Here is an 18,854-nt window from a genome sequence, read left to right on the forward strand (position 1 = left end):
CCGTTTTCAAAGTCAGGCAGGAGGGAAGCCAGGCTGAGCAGGCAGAAGATGCAGGTTCCCCAGGGAGAGCGCGAAGGAGAGAGAACCAGCAAAATTCCCACTGGAGTCTCTTTGTTTCTGTTGCCAGTAATTATCATCCACCTGCAAAAAGTAAAAAAACAGAGCACCTTTTCCCCTAATTCAAAAGGCTACATGTAAGGACGATCAAGCTCTACCACCTTGGAAACGAAGTGATAAGAAGGGCTTATCCAGGAGTGATACAATGGCCAGGATCACTCTTATTTCTGTTCTCATCCTCTGGGCAGCCACGCAGCAGGGAAGGGGAAATGAAATTACAGGTGAGTGATGCAAACCTGATCAGAGGACCACAGCTGTTATGTAGGACATCTTAGTTTGGATGTGGGATATCTCTTTATTTGCAATAAACCAGCCAAGGTGGTCACTCTCTGGAGAACTGGCAATGTCTCAGTGACCATTTTGAAATCCTCTGTTAGTAATTAAACAAAGAAAATCTAACCAAGCCAAAATACCACCTTTGTCCCCAACTCTTCATCCCCAGGCAAAAGCCTTCTCATTTCCTTTGTGCCAGAAATGAATAAATAGGATTGCTGCTTTGTCTTTAGTAATGTGCAAATTTTGATGAAAATTGTCTTTAAAATAAACTTTTGGAGGAAATTATGTAGTAGTATACCTGACAAATACCTAGAGATGTATAAAATGAAACTGTAGGAGACATGTTTAACTTTCATCTGTGGTATGGGCTGTAATTTGGAAAAACCTAACCCAATTGCTAGGTTGTAACTCTAAATTAAATCCTAATTTGCTCTTAATTTCTGGTTTGATTTATTTAGACGAGAGAAGATTGGGATTTTTGGCTGCTTTTTGTTGCATTTTTTTACTTAGGTGGTTTTGCAAGTCTCAGTTAAAATACAAACCATATTTCTTAAAGCCTTGCAGACTTTTGTTATTTTGTTAGTCACAGCTGAAAAAGAGGTTTCTACAGATTAGGGGTCAGCAAAACCCCCATTCTAGTGCCATTTAAAATCAATGGTGTTGACTTTAAAAAGAATTCGGAGTACCCAGAAAAATCGAGGCCTTAATCCACTTTTCTTCATGTTTCAGAGCCTTTGTTTTTTAAAACTGAATTTGAATCTGCCCTCCATGAACCTGTTCCAACAGATTACTTTCAGGGTTACGTCAAGACAAGGAAGGGGCTTGTCTTTGGCTCTTGCTTTCTCCAGTGAGAAAATATTTTGCAGATCCTAGCTCACAGTGGATTTTCTGGCACTTGAACAGTGAAGCTTCCAGAACTGCATCTAAGTCCTTGGCATAAATGCTATCAAGTGTTTTTTTATTGCTGATTTTTTGATCACGCTCTCAGTTCTGGTCTGGGTTTGACCTTGAGTTATAGGGAGCCTGCTCCTACGCAGACTTTCCTTTCAGCCTTTCCTCTCAGTATTTGTTTCTATTAATAAAGTATTTGCTTTCATTGTTTCTGCTCTTGTTTAACATAATAAAATTTATACTTTCCCTGACAGTGCTGAAAGCTGGTGGTTGCTAAAACAAAAACCTAAAGTCCAGAGATGATAGGTGTAACATAGCCCTACTAATGTCAGGTGATTGCCGCCTTCTGCTTTGCGACTGACTTCAGCTGTGTGTTGCTGGAAACAATATCCAGTGCATTTTAATTCCATTTAATAGTGCCATAATCCCATAGATGGGGGTTATAAGAACAGAAAGCCAATTTACTAAAGAGCCCAAATTGATCTAAGCCACATTGCTCAGCAGGAAACTGCTGTCAGCAAATAATAGAACTCTATGAGTGTCAAAGCTTGTTTTAAATCGCATGGAAGTGATGGATGATGGTGAGGTTGGTGGTCCTGCACCCTCCCCTGTCACCTTCTGACTAACCTCTTCCAGCACGGGTATCTGTTTGTACCACCATGGCCATATCTCAAACCTCCTCTTTTGGCTTTGGCAGACTCATTCTATACCTAGTATCAATGTTTAAGTATGAAATATGATTTCATATCTTCTCTGACAGCTGTAGCTTCTAATTATAAACTGTGTCTAATTCTACATGGTTTTATTCTCAGTTTCATACCTGTATTTATGTTGCACATTGCTGTAGAGCCTAAGCCAGTTCAGCTGACTCTGGAATTCTTAGCTTTCCAGTGCTATGTCCTCGCTGCCACCTCAGTTCTGCATGGACAACATGAATCTTCAGTGCTCTCCTTACTCAGTTGTTCTCTTCCAGGCCCTGCTTTGCTCTAGCCATGCTAATACTGAGCTCTGGAGAAATGGAAGGATCATAGTGATGAGGAACCATGCTGAACTCTTCTTCAATACCTGCCCTACCCTCCTCTAACATAATTTTATACTATAACGATATGATTCCTTAATACAATAGTTTATTTTTCTCATTTTCATAGAACAAAATTTGTCCAGCTCCTCCCACCTTCCCTGATCACCAACAGATGTTTGTGTACTTTCTCCAGGTAAAGGCTAGTTCCAAAATGGTTTGGGTATTCTTTCCATTCCACTTTGGGTATTCAGCCATTCAGGTCCCAAACTAATGAAAAAAAAGCTGAAACAAGTTATTTTCTTTTTTTTCCCATGCCTACATGCCTAGAAGCATTTGCTGGGGCAGGTATTCTTGGAGCACTCTTATCACGTGGCAAGGGAACAGTTTACAGAATGCAATGATAGATACCTGTTTCTTGTAAGGCACTTGTGTCTGATGTGAAGTGGTAATCGATCAAATGCGTTGGATAACAAGCAGTCCTTGACCTCTGATTTCTGCTCCAGAACCCACATTTGTTCTCTTTTCCCCTCTCCCAGAGGGATGTCCTAAAGTTAACCAGGGGAGGGAGGGCACCTTACTTTTTCCAGCCCACTTCACCTTCAGTTCCCTCCTGCACAGCCACTACGTGCCACAGCTGGGTATGGGCTTTCATGGTCCTGGTCAAACCTCCATGCTGGCTTTTGGGATTCTCTCCTGGGTCAGGCAGGGTGTGGGATTCAGGCCCTCAGCTTGAGAGTCTTCCTGCCCCTCATAACCATCTTCCTTCACTCTCTTCTTAAGGACAAAGAACAGCCCTGGTGCTTTTCAGAGACATGAAGACCTTTCAGCTGCTGTCTCTGGAACTAGCTTCAGGGACTCTACACAGAGATGCCCTGCTTGAGCCTGGGAAGGAGGAAGAAACAGGGATTTCCAGACATGCTGTTATTCTCAATATTTTTCTGCTGACATACTCTAAGCAGCAGAACGAGGGTCCCTGCAGCCTGCTGGGAGGTCTCTTGCTCTCACATGTGCTCTCTGTAGCATGCCCTGGCATCAGACTCTGCCTTTTGCTGCAGGAGGAAGGCACAGATGGGTTAGGCAGAGCAGGACTGGACTCCCAGGGGCCTGATGTTCTCCCTGGGTCTGGTCAGATGCAAGTTATTTATTTTGGGGGTGGTTTGTGATCAGTCCCAGCCCCCTCTCCTTCCTTCTGCTCTTCCAAAGTGCCCTTGTCTGCAGGGAGGTGTCTGTGCCTCTGGGAATTGCACCAAGCAAATCAATTTTTCTTCATGGCCTTTTGAACATCTAAAGCAGGGGATGTCTTTCAGGCTGTTCTTATTTGAGCCACTGCTTGGATTAAGGCTGGAAGAAGACTGTCTGGATGACTTGGTTGAGCCAGCTTGAAGCATTTTGGTGTATTGTGGCCTATGGTATCTATCCCATGCTTTCTTCTGGACTGTCCTTGCACTACAAATGGATTGTTCTGTTCAAAGCTCTTTTACCGATCCTGTTCAAGTTGCACATATATCTTTTGTTTAGCTGGAAAGCTAAACATGATAAAAGCACATGATTCCTAAGAACCTGACAATTCTTTTTTTCTTGAATTGTTTTTACATGTTTTATCTTTTCAGCCAGGAGATAAGTTGTACAAATAAGATAAGCTGTAAATATTTTAACTGTTGTGTATACTATGTTAGCTTTAGTCTGTCTGTTGGCTGGCTTTGGACCCCTCAGAGCTCTCAGAAATAACAATCCTGCCATACTTGAATCTCTGAAGCTATATTCATATTTATACTTATTAAAGTTTCTTTTGCTTTGCCTAAAGGATGATATAGGCATTTTAATTCTATCCCATCTATTTCCCAAATGGGGCACAGGGTGACTCAGCCCCTCTGGCTTCTGTAACATCTCACTAGGAGACAGCCTGATATCTGTGACATAATTGTAAGCTGCTTACTGCTAATTCTTAAATTCCATCTGTTTTTGTTGTTGCTGTTCTTTAGGTTTCTTTGTGTTATTTGGGTTTTTTTTTCTCCTGTTCCTGCTCAAGTATTTCAGTTTTAAGTAAAGCATGTAACAAGTTTGCTCCTCATCATGACTGTTTTCAGAACTTCAGAAACTAAGTCCCATTCCCAGACCTGTGTGAAATTATGTAGTCAATGAACTTACCACTGACTTCGTTTATAGTGAAGTCGGTGAACCACTGCAGCTCTCAAAGGGTCTGGTCTAATATGATTTGCTACAAATGTAGATAAGCAACACAGGAGCTCCAGGAATACCTTTTGTGTCAGGTACCTGAAAGTCCTTCCCAGTGATGTATGAGTACCCAGTTTTAGCCTAGGGTGATGTCTGAAGGATGTCTTATTCCAGACATCTACTGTGACTCATCTACCCATGAGTTCCTTTCCCTTTGTTCCCTTTATAGTTAGTGGAGAAAGATGAACACTTTGGCAGCATGAGCCTGGCGTGGACATCTAAAGTACTTGGATGACTCTGCCCTGGGAGTGCCTATTCTGCTCTACTGTTATTTTCTATTAACATGTATTAATTTCCTTTATACTTACTTGAGTTAAATTGCTGTTTTCCTGCTTAGCACATGAAGGCACCGAGAGCTCTTTGAATTTTCTGCCAGTCTGCATTGTTTTATCACTGGAGTGACAAACAGTCACTACTAATTCTTTCTTCTGTCCATTTTCTGAAGTGACATTCTTCCTAACATCAGCCTTCTTGGAAATCATTCACCTGTGTTGGTTCTGTCACTGCTTTCTCATAACAATATTTTTAACTAGATACTGCAGGGAACTTATCCTCTGGGGTTACAAGTTAGTGCTGATTCCTTACTTTCCTTTTTTTTTCTCCTCCCTAGAAAAAGGCCTCTCTTTGCTAGGGTACCATCTGTGCAACTATAGCCTGACCAAAAATGTGTTTAAAATGGTTGCCTACCAGAAGTCCTATGAGAAAAGCACTTCCTGTGGAGGGTGGATTCCATGGATGGTGTGTCCCCGGACGTACTATAAAACACAGTATCATACTGTTGAAGTCCCTGAAACCATCACTCTCACAGATTGCTGTGAAGGATATGAACAAGTTGGACTCTACTGCTCTTTAGGTAAGTTTTAGTCAGATTAATAGTTGAAATAAATGCTACACTTAAACTGAGATATGTAAAGACTTAGTTCAGTTCTGGGCAATAAGTTCCTGTTCACTGAAATCAGGGATTCTGCAAAAATCGCCAGTATGCCCAACACGGTAAGGAGTAGATGTGAAAGACTAATGCTCCTGATTCTTGCTCTTTGCCACCCCTAATCACAAAAACACTAAAGTTCCAGGTGAGCATGAAGAAGGCACCTGCTTGCTATTCCTACAAGGGCTCATTACTCATTCAGGCCAATATCCCTGCCCAAGTGCAATAACCCATGTAGCCTTGCCTGGTGCTGTCTCTGCTCTGAGCATGCTTGCATTTACAGTAGGAGCTTTCTTCTCAAAAGTAATTCAGGATGCAGTTAGGGTAACATCTCCTTTGATTTGGAGCAGGGTCAGTTCCCAGGATGCAAACCCAATTTTGGTGTTACTTTAAAACAAGGTGTGGCCTCAGGACAAATTGGTAGTAACTGCTTTCCAATCAAAACTACATTAAGGCACGTTTTTTCAGGGCTTCCTTTGTTACCTAGAGCTATGTTGGAGGTCTGGAAACTGGTGAACCTTTTGGTGGATCTGATCTGACTTCTGTGTTCTAACAAGACTTTACTCAACAAGACTTAATCATCTTTGACTCAAGATGGAAGCTTTTCCCCTTCCTACATCAGGACTACCAGTTGTCAACAAGAAATTCCCAATTTTAGCAGAACTTGAGACGTAGATGGAAGGTATTCCCTGGGGAAAAATAACTTTTTTTTTTTTTTTTTTTTTTAATGGATAAAGCCACATGCTTTTAAGATGAACAGGCATCTTGGATTAGCTAGGCCAGCACTGGACTGTTCCAGCATTCAGAAAAGTTCTGCAGGACATAATTTTGTCTCCTATTTTTAGTATAACATTGCATTTTCTCCATTTCCCCTTTTCAAGTTACGGTCCTGGGAATTTACACAGTCACAACACTGTAACTGAAGATTGAAAAGGAAAGGTCCTATTGCAGCCCTGGCCCTCGCTTTGGGTCATAAGACTTGTGTGACTCAGATCTATGGGAATGTCCCCGAACCTGCTCTTGCATCGGATCATATAACGTGACATGAGAGGGTATGAGCCATATATCTTCTCATGGGATCTGTCAAGAACAATGTGTTCATCCTACTTTTAAACTGCTTCAGAGCATTGGAAAATGAACCTCCAAACAATTTTTGCCAGATGTTTTCTCAACAGTTACTAGTATAATATTGTATCTAGCAAGAAAACGCTTTTAAGAGAAAGGTGGGAACACAGAAGTGGTCATTGTGTTTTATGTGTTCTTAAAATGATTTGCTAGAGAAGGGAAACAAAAGCATAATTAGATACACATCATTCTTAATTTATTGTATCCTGCCATTGTTTGACTCTGTGGCTGTTGTGGATTGTCAGCCAGGCAAAATTTGACCTGCAGGTTATGGTATGTCCAGGCAGTCTTGTCTGGGTGGGTGAAGGACCCACTGTTGATCATCTGTATTTTCCAAGTATCAGTTCCACTCTGGGGAAAATCTCCAGTAAATATAATTATTGTTGAAAAGTTACTTCAGTAAGGTCTTTTTGATATACATGCATGTGCATACATGTGTGCACATTTGTATTGAAAGGTAAGACTAAGAAGCAATCAGAGAAAACTCCTTTTTAATTCTGTAGTGCAAGGAAATAACTGTGTCAGCTAAATGTTGAAGAGTCACTAGCTAGTTATGGTTGTCTCTATTTGCACAAGAAATATGTGAGTGATCATGATTTTCAAGGTGTTTCAGAACCTCTGAAAATCAAGACCATCTTCTTGGGTGGAAAAAGAAGGCATCCTGGTGACACTTTAAACGTTTTTTCCCAGTATAATTCTATGCCTTTTAAAAGCATCTCTAGGGATAATTTAGGCTTGAGAGCTGTTGATGATCTTATTTCGTCTAACATTAACAAATCTGCAAATCTCTTGTAAAGGTTAGCTGCAGAATTTCCACTCTGCCCTTGCCACATTGTTGATGGGCATGCTGGGCAGGTTTATCCATGAAATACTGTGGTCACCTTGACTCTTTTTCCTGTCAAAGTTAATTTTGGAATATTTTAAACCATAAAAGGATTTGTATGGCTTCTAGGTGATTTCTGTGTTTGCATTATTCCGGTATCTTTGATTTTCAGGGCATTAGTCATAAATTCTGTGAATGGTAATGCATTGTCTAGACACAGTCTTAAATAAATGATGAGGAGAGAAACTGGAACTGTTGAAATTACCGCACAGCATGCAGTTGAACTACTGTTATTTTCTTCTTGACGTTATCCACGCTGGCACGCTCTCCATCCTGCTAGGAGCGGAAAGGTCTCCATGACCTTTCACAGCAACCTGCTCCTGGCCACTCCCCAGCTTTTCTTCCTAGAAGGAAACATTTATTCGTGCCTGGGATATGGCAGGGCCTGCTTTTCTTATTTCTTTACTGTTGGGAACAAATGTCTAGATCATTAGTCAAGTTACTCTGGCAGTTCTCACTAGTTGCCCGTCAATTCATTAGGATAGCCTTACACATGCACACACAAGCTACTTGAACTTTTTAAAAATAAAAATCAAAAAGTTAAGTATCTAAAAGTTAGGAAGTGCTAGAATTAATTCTAAAGGTAGAATTAAATAACACAACCTTTCCTTCCTCTCTTTGTGCATATGCATGCAGATTAGTACCTTAATTACCTGATCTGGTGCTGCCTTGCCCTGAGGACCATGTTTCCCTGTGGTACTCAGGGATGATGGAGCCCCTCTAGGGAGCTCCCCAGCAGCACGTCATCCTGGCCTCTGCATTTGGTGGTGGTGCAGCGCTCTGCTGAGCCTCTCTCTGCATAGAGAATTATTTATCACCTTTTAAGGTGTATCCTGTGGCGATTCACAGACAGCAATTTGTCTTCACAAAGCCTGCAGAAAGGGAGGGAGGTTCCCTGTCTTTCATAGATGGGCAACTGAGCTGCAGAGAAACTGAGATCAAACCATTCTGCGTGCCCATTCCCAGACACCTAGGGTGCAGTTTTAATTTTTTCTTAAATTTATTTTCATCTTGATTTTCAGAGTGCTTAGCACTGCTTTTAACAGCTTGTGTGGTTGGAGTGCAGAGCCTCACATCCTTGATGATAACTGTGAGCAGTCCCCCAATTGCTAAGCAGGTTCTAGGTCTGCAGGTCAGATTCCCAGACCTGCAAAACCCATGGCTCTGAAAGGTTGTTATGAGTTTGTTGTATGAAAGTTTCCTAGCATCTTGCAGGATTTTTTTGTTAGGTAGAGACAGGGTCCAATTCTCCAGGTTAGTTTCCAGCTGCTTGAATCAATGGTACGGTTACTTCTCCTGGTGACTTGCTTTTCTTCCCACCTTCCACCTTACCGCATGAGATGAAACCAGAGACCTTCCTTGTCTACCACCTAACCCTGCTTGATCCCCAGCTAGGGAGCGAAAGAATGCATCAGCATGAGATGAAGGCTGGTTTTTAAGCACAAATGTACAAAATACCTTGAAATAAGAAGGCCCAGACAACTTTAACCCTGGAGTTTCTTAACTTGAGAGCATTTGATTTGCAATGTTAAGTCCATGCCTTAATCAGAGTATGCTCCGCGTGTGTAACTCTCCAAAGTTTTCAGAAAACAACTGTAAAGTGGAAAAAAGTTTATTTTAGGCATCCAGGTAGCTCCTCAGCAGGGCTGGGACCTTTCAGAGCCTGCGTGCAGATGTTCGCATGCTGAGTCTAACCAGAGCAGTGGGGAGCTGTGGCACTGCTGTCCCCTCTGCATGGGCTGTTACCAGAAATCCATGGGACAGTGGTGTCACCAGGGGCATGTGGGCAGCATTGCAGCATCAACCTGGGGTGGAAAAGTGCCGAAATACCCTACAGGACCTCATCCAGAAGCAGGTACCTCTGGCTGCCCTGCAGTTTGGGTCCCTTGTGTGTCCTCAGCATCCACAGAAATGGGATTATAGGCATCTGAGGGTACATCCCTGCCTATTCCCCATGGTGTCTGCTTATGGGACTTCTGTTCAGGAATTGTCTTATCCTTTTTTGAGCCCACCAAAGCTCCCAGCTTCCACGCCCTCCTGTGCTGACAAATTGCAGAAGTTCACTTCCATTTGGTTGAAGAAGTGTGCTTTTACCCATTTTATTGTTGTGGGCTCTGATGAATACCAGCTCTGCTTTCACCTTAGCCCCTGCCTTTGGGGTTTTGAAAACCTCTATCACACCCCGTTCAGCCTTATTCTCTCCACAGCAAAAAGTCACAGCCTTTTTAGTATTTTTTCCTTGCAAGTTACCTCCTCCCTTCAGTTATTCACCTCGTGCGTTTCCCAACGGCATTAGCCCTGGGAGGAGCTGTCATACCTGGTGTTGCATCTGAGCTGTGGGCTCACCACGGGTCTCTACCAGCTCTCCACTGATGGCTGGTGCAAGCGCTGATGGGACACAGCATGGCCTGCTGGTGGGATGAACCCATTGGAGGTGGCAATGGTTATATTTCATTAAGTTTCTTCTGAGCATCCACAAATTAGTTTTGTGCTTTGATGTCCATATTCTCCCATTGTCCAACAGCTGTGTCCTTGATGAATTTCAGCCCATGGCTCCTGACTATGTTCTAGTGAATGATATAGCTTTTCATAGGGAAGGGAGTTAAATATTTGTCAGATGCTGAACCAGCACATCCTGATGCTGTCCTCCATCCCAATTAACCCCTAGACAAGGCAGTCAGGGTGGAAAACACCCATCTGAGCAGGTAAAGTTTAGCAGTGCTCAAGGACCCCATAAACAGGGTCATATGATGAAAACTGCCAAACTGCCTTTATAACAGGCTTTGCCAGGAGCTCCTTCTGTAATTTCATAGATTTATCTCCACCTGAGACAAATGCAGGGCTTTGGTTCCTAGCTCTGCTGTACCCTCTGGATGAAACCCATCCCCTCCAGGTGGAAGGATGGAGAGGAAGGGGCTTACAGATGAGCTACTGGTGTCTCTCAGCATCTATCTTCTGGGAGATCCCCCCATCCTGTGGTCACAGCAGACCTGGCACCTCTCATGAGGGCAGGTTGGTAACTGAGCTTTCGTTGCTAAGCACTGGGTGCTGCATTTCTGCTTCTGTATGTTTATGCAAATAACAGAGGAGAAAAGCCTACACTTTATCCAACTGACAGAGGAGTTGGCTGACTTGCGCCCCAGTGCTGGCAGTGTTGCTTGGTAGGTGACTGTCCCCAAGGTGATTGAAGTGGAGAGCATAAATCAAATTTTCAAAGTGCATCTGGTACAATTAGACAGAAATGTGATGTGAATCCATCTCTGTTTCCGCTGATCCGAAAATGATGACCTTTTGATTTTAGATAAATGGCTAGTGTGGCACTTGGCCAGGATTCAATAGTGTTTTACTGAGATTCCATGTGACTCATTAAATCGTTTACACCACAGTTAAACATACCAAAAAAAGATCCCAGTGGAAAAAGCTGCTTTGAGCCTCAAACCTGCTGAACTGCACCTGAATCACAGAGCTGAAGTGATGTAGATGTTTGTGTGAAGCTTACCAAGATCCACCTGGTTGGAGTAGCAAGGAGCACTGGTGATGTACTAACATGGGGAAATCTCTTGGTGCTTGTGTCTATGCAAGCTCCTGGAGAGAGAGGCTGGCAGGATGGGAGAACCTCCCAGAAGGAGCAGGCAGAGGGTTTCTTTCTCACCCTTTCCCAGTCAGGGGTAGAGTTTCTTAATTTGCTGCCCAGAGCTCTTGTGGGTCTAACATCAACTCTACTTGAAAGATGCTCACAGCCCTGTTAAAGTATGAGCTCATTGACTGTGAGCACACAAAATATTCACACAGTGTATCAAATACAATGTAAAAGAGTGTGGGAAAGGGCTGTCCTGTGTATTCTGCATGCAAATCTTTGAAATTACACTGGCAAGTAACCTATATGCTGCTGAGAGGTTTCAACTCAGTGCCTCCCCTGTTCTCCGGCTTGTGGGTTTTGACAGGAATTTCAGCAGGAGTCTGGACCCCACCATTAAGATATGCTGACTATTCTTAATTACCTTTCAGATACCCTTGACAAGCATACTTTGGGCCCCCCAGAAGTCACAGACCATAGTCTTAAAACCACTGTTCTTAATAGGCTATTTCTTTGTGCAAATATGACTGCATGTCCAGCGGATGACTTTAACTGCCCAGTAATGGATCAGGAGTTTGTAGGATCAAAAACCTGTAGGCATGAAACAAATGGAAAAGAGAAATCTTTTCAGTTGATTAGAAAGACCAGAGCTGAGCACTACTTGGAGGTATGTTTGAGAGCATGGGTGAAAGTAATGTTTGTAAACCTTAGAAATATTTTCTCTTTTCATCCGGAGAAGAGTATGTGCTGGCATTGAGCCAGGACCACTGTCTGCCCTTGGCCTGGGGAGTGGTAACCTTCTGCTTCAGCTGCCCTCTCTGCAGGGCTGTCCAGCGAGGGCTGCCAACCTCCTGGGGCGGCTGGCTGGCTGATATGGAGTGGGAGTTGCCAGCTGCAGACCATGGGCTCAGTTCTGCTCTCCTGTCCCTCTGTGTAACCTGTACCTGAGAACAACATTGTGTCTCTGCTCTCATGTAATATCTCTAATTACCATAACTAAAGGTTAACTTTGTCTCAACAAAAGGTTAAATGAAAACTGCTGATTTCTAGCTTAGACATTACCTATTTCCTTTGATCATTATATATTGTTTGGATTAGTCATAGCTGACATCAGGCAGATTTTCTGTTTTGCAGTGCTTCGGTGTCTTCACGTTTAGAAACTATCTATCTATCTATCTATCCATCCATCCATAATTATTAATAGAAAATTATCAATTCAAAACTTTTGTAACAGAAATGTCATGAACAAGAGAAAAATCTGAGAACATTTACACTCTTGAAATAATGTTATTTTAGGCTGCTATTTTCTCCCCATGAAAACCTCTGAACAGACGCACTTCTAAAATGAGGAGGAGGTGTTTGCTATAAATTAAATAGCACAATTTTATGGAAACAGTTTTCTATATTTTTGTTCTCAGAAATGTTTTTGTTACTTAGCACTCAATAGATCGAGTATATTTGCCTCAAGACCTGGTATTTGTCCAATGGAGAATATGGAAACATCTGATTATCCTTGCACGTTCGATACTGAATGTCCAGAGCTTAAAAAATGCTGCAACTCATCCAAAGGAGCAGGCTGTGTGGATCCAATGCCAGAGGGTATGTTACTGATAAATTCACGACTGCTTCTAATAGAAATATACTTAATTTTTCCTTCTGAGGGTAGAACTGGGCAGGAAAACTGTCACCATAGCTCTTCATAAAACAAATATGGGAATCTGCTTTGGATCAATTCCAGGATATTCAGCTTCAGTACTTGCACCCGTGAGCACTGAAGAGTGTGTGGGTGCTGCTGGTCCAGCGGACCTTCCTTGGCTTCCTCTCCTTCGCTGGTGCCGCTGCCTGTGGGCCTGTGGCATGTAGTGAACAAGACAATAGCTGATGGCTGTAACGTGGGCCCTTCATATTTGCCAAGTTAAAGCTTGCTTTGGTTTCTCAGAGCCTTTCTGTAACTGTTGCTTTCTATAGCATCAGACCTCAGATGACTTGGCTGTTTTATTTTGTATGCTTCAGGAAGAACATTCTGGTACAACGTGACAGTGCTTGTGAAAATGGATTTTAATGAATTAATCAGAGTGGATTCCCACTTTCTGAATCATTCACGCCTTTTGCACTCCATGGTATGTACAAACACGAATGCTCCTGTGTGTTGCTCGTTGCGCCCACATTTCTGTTACTCAGTAACCACTGCTTGGTTCATAGTCCCCTTTGCTGGGCATAACCTTGCCAGCCAGTTTCTCCCCCTTCGTTCTGCCAGATCATTTTTTCTGGCCCTAATTTATTCCTAATTACTGAATGTCAGCTGCATCCTCAAGTAGCTGAAGTAACATTGATTTATCAGCTTCTTTAGTAAATTTTTCGGGTCTCTTCCAAGAGCAATTTAAATACATAATGAAATATAGGGTTTTTTCCTGCTTAAGCGATGCTTGCTCCGGCTCTGCCTTAGTTCAGTTTTGGGTCCAGATTTCAAGAGCTGCAAGGTATGACGTTTTCTGATAAGGAGTTTTGAATTAAACCTTTCAAGAGACAAACCTGATCTATGGCACTGGGACCTACACAGCAGGTGGACTCGAGAGGCACCAGAAGTTTTGCTGCAAAAACCCAGGATTACAGCAGGGGACTGTGTCTGGGTCAAGGGCGTTTCATTGTCATTCTTGATGCAGAAGCAGGGCTGGGAGATAGCAGGGTGTTGCTTTTGCTGTAGGACCAAGGCTCAGCCTTGTGCATGGTTTAGCAGCAGCCACGGCAACACTGCATGAACGGCCACACGACAGCAGCACGGTGTGCCTCTCCCCATCCCCAACACGGCAGGTAGGAATAATCTGAGGCAACCACGAAAAACACAGCCCTAGCAGAGGCATGAGGCACACTTCCCAAAAGGATGGTCTGCAGGAAGAACCGGGCTACAAACTAAAACCGTGCTCTCTCTGTCCTCTCAGTGGTATTTAGGAAATGGAGTGATGAACTAGGACAAAGACCCTCCAGGCCATAAACCCAAAGCATTTCCCTAGTACATATACCATGCCATGGAGAAAACCAGCCTTGCATGTGGCCTTTAAAAGGTACCCAAGGGGGCAGGTCCCTATTTCCCTCCATTTTTATTTCTACTCCTCCCCAGCTTCCATCTGGGAGTGGGCAAGTAACAAAGGAAACCCTTCTCCCATCATCAGCTAGCGCTGATGGGCAGGAGAACAGAAATGGTAGCAGTAGCATGGGGATGTTGCATGAGTGTAGTTCTTCCTGCTACCTGAATTCCCCCTACTCATATCCTAAAAAAGCAAGAAACCCCGGTCCTGTTACTGTGTAGTAAGGAGTAGAGGCCAAGGATCTGCCAAGACTTTTATATCTTGGTCTAAAGCAAGCTATAGCAAAGTCAAACACTCAAGAATTAGGAAATATAAAATGAAGCTGCTACTCAGAGGCATGTCTTCCAGGCCCTGTCTGCTCTACTGACTCGTAATGCTCAGCCCACCACCATGTCCCTCCTTTCATTTCTGACTCACAGTTGCAATGACTTGGTCAGTCCTAGGGTCACTCTGTGACTTTTAGTCCCAGCCTTCTTCCTCAGTCTATTGCTTTTTTTGTTTTTCTTCTTTTTCTTTCTATTCTCTTTGCTAGCAGTCTCTTCAGTTGCTTGAAGTAAAAAGTGTTGGACCACTGATGAACTATAATAGCATCTCTAATGATTATTCTGTCTATTGAGATTTTGGTGTTTAAGCATTACAAGTCAAAGAGACTTTTCCCATATCTTCCTGGTTTGCATCCTCCTGCCTAAGCATTTGAGATCTGGTGTGCAGCGCCACATCCCCCTTAGCTTGGCATTACTATACCGTAACTCTGTTGTGAAATGTAAAAATAAGAACTCACCTTGCATAAATACAGACCTGAATGTTGCCACTTTGCCATGGTTTCTGAACTGGTGCTTTCTACACTCAGATTATGATGATAGTCATTGCATAAGTTATGCCTCCTTGGCATACAGCTGTGCTGAGAAAGGAACGAGATACTGAAGTGTTTGTCCTCCTATTTTCCAGATTACTGGTGCATTACAGCCCTTGAATGCCTCTGTGCACCATATCCAGAGTAATGGTGCAGAAGTATATTCTGGGACAGTGGCCTCTCAGGTTCTTGTTGGACTGCATCAGCCAGCTCCACTAGCGGAGGTTTCTTCATCCCTGAAGGACATTGTGAAGCGTGTGTATGAAGTGATTGACACAGAAGTGCAAGGTTATTATAATCCTGTCACGGGGGAAGCTTTTTTAGGGGGATTCATCCCTCTTCACTTGGGATTTCATCTATATGCCTACCAGTTTGCTTTCAGAAATAGCATAGTGGTTCTTGTAAACTTTGCAAATATGGCCCTAACCTTTCCATTATAGGATGGAGAGGGTCGCAGTTGATATTTTGGAGTGAATAGTTTGGAGGGGAATACTCCTGATTCCTCAATTAAATTTATTTTCTCCTAGTAACATAGCCCATCTTCAGATGAAAAAGCAAAGGTGACCATATTTGTAGCACAATCATTAGTTGTATTAAACAGGCTGTTAAAAAAAGTGTTTTCTTGGGAAGCAGAGATACTTTGGTTTTTTAGATATGTGTTACTTTCAGTAGCTTGCAAGAAATAACTCATATTTATAGTCTGTTAATTACTATAGCGTATTACTACCTACTTTTTAAATGTTAGGTAAATATTTAAATATATTAAGTTTCAATTATTTTGATCTACTTATTACTGTGTAGTTACCTGAATATTTTCACTCCTGAAATGCATCCATAAGCACTGTTGTCATCCCTTCTTATTCCGTGTTTACTTTTGAAAGCTCAGTCCAACTTTCAGTGAAATCACTGGGTAGATCTCCTTCCTTTTGCTGCTGACATCTCTTAGGTTTGGATGACATCCTGCAACTGTAAGCAGGAGCTGCCACTAACTGACCTCTTATTCCAAAGAATTGGAGTAAAAAGTGAGAGGGTTATAACTGTTCCGGGGAAGGGCGGCATTCTGATTTCATTGCACCCGTATACATCCAGAATTGCTTCATCAGAGTTACTGCAGATTTACACTGAATCTATCATATTCAGAGCCTGGTCTACACACATTGCAGATAAATCTTGATGCTGCTTTCAATATCTGTGAAAGATGTGTTCCTCTTCTTAGATGTGAACGAATGTTCCTATGCTGAATTCAATGCTTGTCCAGAGAAAAACACCTGTGTAAATCTAGAGGGTTATTACAGCTGCTATCCTCAGCATGAACTCGCAGATATCATCCCTTACCAGCTGAGCCAAAGAAAGGAAGGTAAGAAATGTAGGTCTCATCTTGGTAAATACTGAGAATGTTTCTGCAGGACTCTGTGATTTATTGCAGGAGTTACCTGCAAGGCGAAGATTTCTGGAGCACACAGTGCCCCTTCTCCTCCTATTGGTAGAGGATGGCACAGAAGCCAGCTGTTAGCTATTTCTGATTGAAATGCAGTGTATTTATTTCACAGTACCTGGCTGTTTCTCCTATCTTGCCCTTAACTGTCCTCATTCCCCTGACAAATCCTCTAGCTTCAGACCCTGGCTGCTTCTCAGAGCAAGTCATTCATTGTCAGTACACCTTTCCAGCCTTCTGGGAAAATACAGTTAATGACACTATTTGTACACAAAGTCTCCTTCCCACTCTGACTGCGTGACTGCAGACAGGGCTAAGTGGTTGTATAATCCCACCCTGAGCTGCTGCACTGTCACTGAGTACTCTGCTGGAGGCAGCCGGACTTTGGCAGTGGGTGAAATAATACTTTGAGATACCAGTTCAGCAAAATATAGAGACATGTACTTATAGCCCACAGACATCAATGAGCCTGCTAATAGGCTTTAAGTTAATGAGATAAAGAAGTGCTTGCAGATTCAATGCTTTAGTTAGAAAACAATTTTACAATCCTTTAATCTCAAAAATTCAGATAATGTATTACTTTATGCTTTTGTGATATGATAATACGTTTATTTTAATTTCTCTTTATATTACTTCTATTACTGCTTTTCAGTTGCGGAAAACACGAACAGTATTATTTTGGATTTTCTTTGTTAGGAATACTTTAACTCCTTGATAATACTATTTTTCCCCTAGGCATGGCAGAATCTACTCCAAGTTCAGCATTAGATCCCGTTAACACTAGCAACAGCTCTCCGTCTATAAGTAATTCAAGTCTCTTGACCATAACTAACCAAGCTACAGACACCGGGTGCTGTAAGTAACCTTGGATTTGAATGAATATTGTCTTGTTTTTAATTCAGCCACTCTTTGGTCCCTTTCTCCTGGGGCTGCTTGAGTTACAAGAGGGTGTTCACAGAAGCTGATAATAGTTTTGGAGTGAATCTCCAGCTATGGAAATGGAAAGAGAGAGGCTTCCCCAATGGGACATTCGGATCAGGGACTGTGGTGCTGTGAAGTGGCCACTGGAGAAGCTCCGCTGTCATCCCTATGGCTATTGAAGGGAACTGGCCTTCTGGAAGTGGAGGTGGCCGCAGTGGGCTTCTTGAGCCACTTGTGCCTGGTGTGCCATTCAAGTGCAGGTCCCATCACAGGGTTTGTGCGGGATAATCTCCCAGCACATGAAGGATGCCAGTGAGAGCTGTGTGAGGCCAGCATCACTTAACTCGCCCTGGACCCAGCTCACTGCATATCCCAGGTTTTTCCTGGAACAAGGTATGGAAGGATCTGCTACCGACCATAGGAGCTTCTCCTGACCACAGCCACTGGGATACAGGCCTCTTGCTTTTGCATCCATGAAGATGTTGGTGGGGGACGTGAATCAGGGAGGTTGGCCACAGCTACCCTACACTGGAGTTAGTTAGCCTTTGTGAATACTCTCCCTTCTATATATTATAGCTGTCTGTGGGACTATGATGGGAACAAATCCCAGTAGTTTTGTATTCAAAGTGATTTCAGCCATTTCAGGAAAGAGTTATCACCGTCCTTTTAACAACATCCTGTCTTCTTGTGGGTGGAAATAACTTTAAGTAGTTCTTTGCCTAGTTCAGAGTGACAGGCTGGATAGTCTTGATCTTCTTCCACAACTTCTGATCCAAGCTGAAGCTAGAAGAATTAAACTGAAGTCCCTCTAGTGCAGCGGTGGTATGGCTTTGGAGGTGTTTGACAGCCACCTGGCTCAGAGTCCTGGAAACAGTTGTGTCCTATTGAAACAATTTAAGAAAACAAACTTTTTTTCTCAGGCTAACCATTATCATGAAAGAACTGAAGTTGTGGCAGCAGCATGCCATGGTCTCTAGGTTGCTGTGGGATGTTTATCTCACCTGACCTCAGCTGTCTACAGGAGAGGTATCTAGTCTGGGCTAGAACCCTAGTTAGTGGAGACAGACAGGCCCTTCTGGAGGGCAATTCATCCCATCAATTTAGACATCTCCTCCTCCTTCAAGGAGAGGAATAATTTCTGAAGGGTTCTGTCTTTTCCCATTGACATGACAATGATTGCACTGAATGAGAGTGGCATAAATAGGTGAAATGCTGCCTGCCGCTCTGCCCCCAGCCTCTGTAAACTGGGGTCTGTGGGGTTTGTCCAGGCATAAATCAAGGCAGCCTTTGCCTGAAGAGGTGCATTTTGATGATTAAAATGACAGGAGGCAAAGCAGATGTCAACTTATGAAGAGTACACAGATTCACTATTCCAAACTTATTCTTGTTGCTTGAACCTGTAGCTCACTGGCTGATTATTAGTGTTACTAGAGAGTCAACACAAATATGTATAGTAAAAGTAAATAAAAAGAGTAAGCACCCAATTAATCACTCTAGTGGAATGGT

At 42.8% G+C, this 18,854-nt stretch overlaps 1 protein-coding gene across 1 annotated transcript in view; it reads left to right on the top strand.

Annotated features, from left to right (window-relative positions):
• The first annotated feature begins 262 nt into the window (after positions 1–262).
• The window catches only part of UMODL1 (uromodulin like 1), a 53,753-nt gene continuing 35,161 nt past the window's right edge, over positions 263–18,854 (top strand). The window contains exons 1-7 of the mRNA XM_074860911.1: positions 263–338; positions 5,151–5,393; positions 12,491–12,652; positions 13,067–13,173; positions 15,088–15,280; positions 16,209–16,349; positions 17,163–17,282. Of these exons, the coding sequence (XP_074717012.1) occupies positions 263–338; positions 5,151–5,393; positions 12,491–12,652; positions 13,067–13,173; positions 15,088–15,280; positions 16,209–16,349; positions 17,163–17,282 (1,042 nt within the window). The remainder of the gene's footprint in view (positions 339–5,150; positions 5,394–12,490; positions 12,653–13,066; positions 13,174–15,087; positions 15,281–16,208; positions 16,350–17,162; positions 17,283–18,854) is intronic.

The sequence above is a fragment of the Strix uralensis genome, chromosome 2 (assembly GCF_047716275.1).
Source record: "Strix uralensis isolate ZFMK-TIS-50842 chromosome 2, bStrUra1, whole genome shotgun sequence".
Taxonomy (NCBI): domain Eukaryota; kingdom Metazoa; phylum Chordata; class Aves; order Strigiformes; family Strigidae; genus Strix; species Strix uralensis.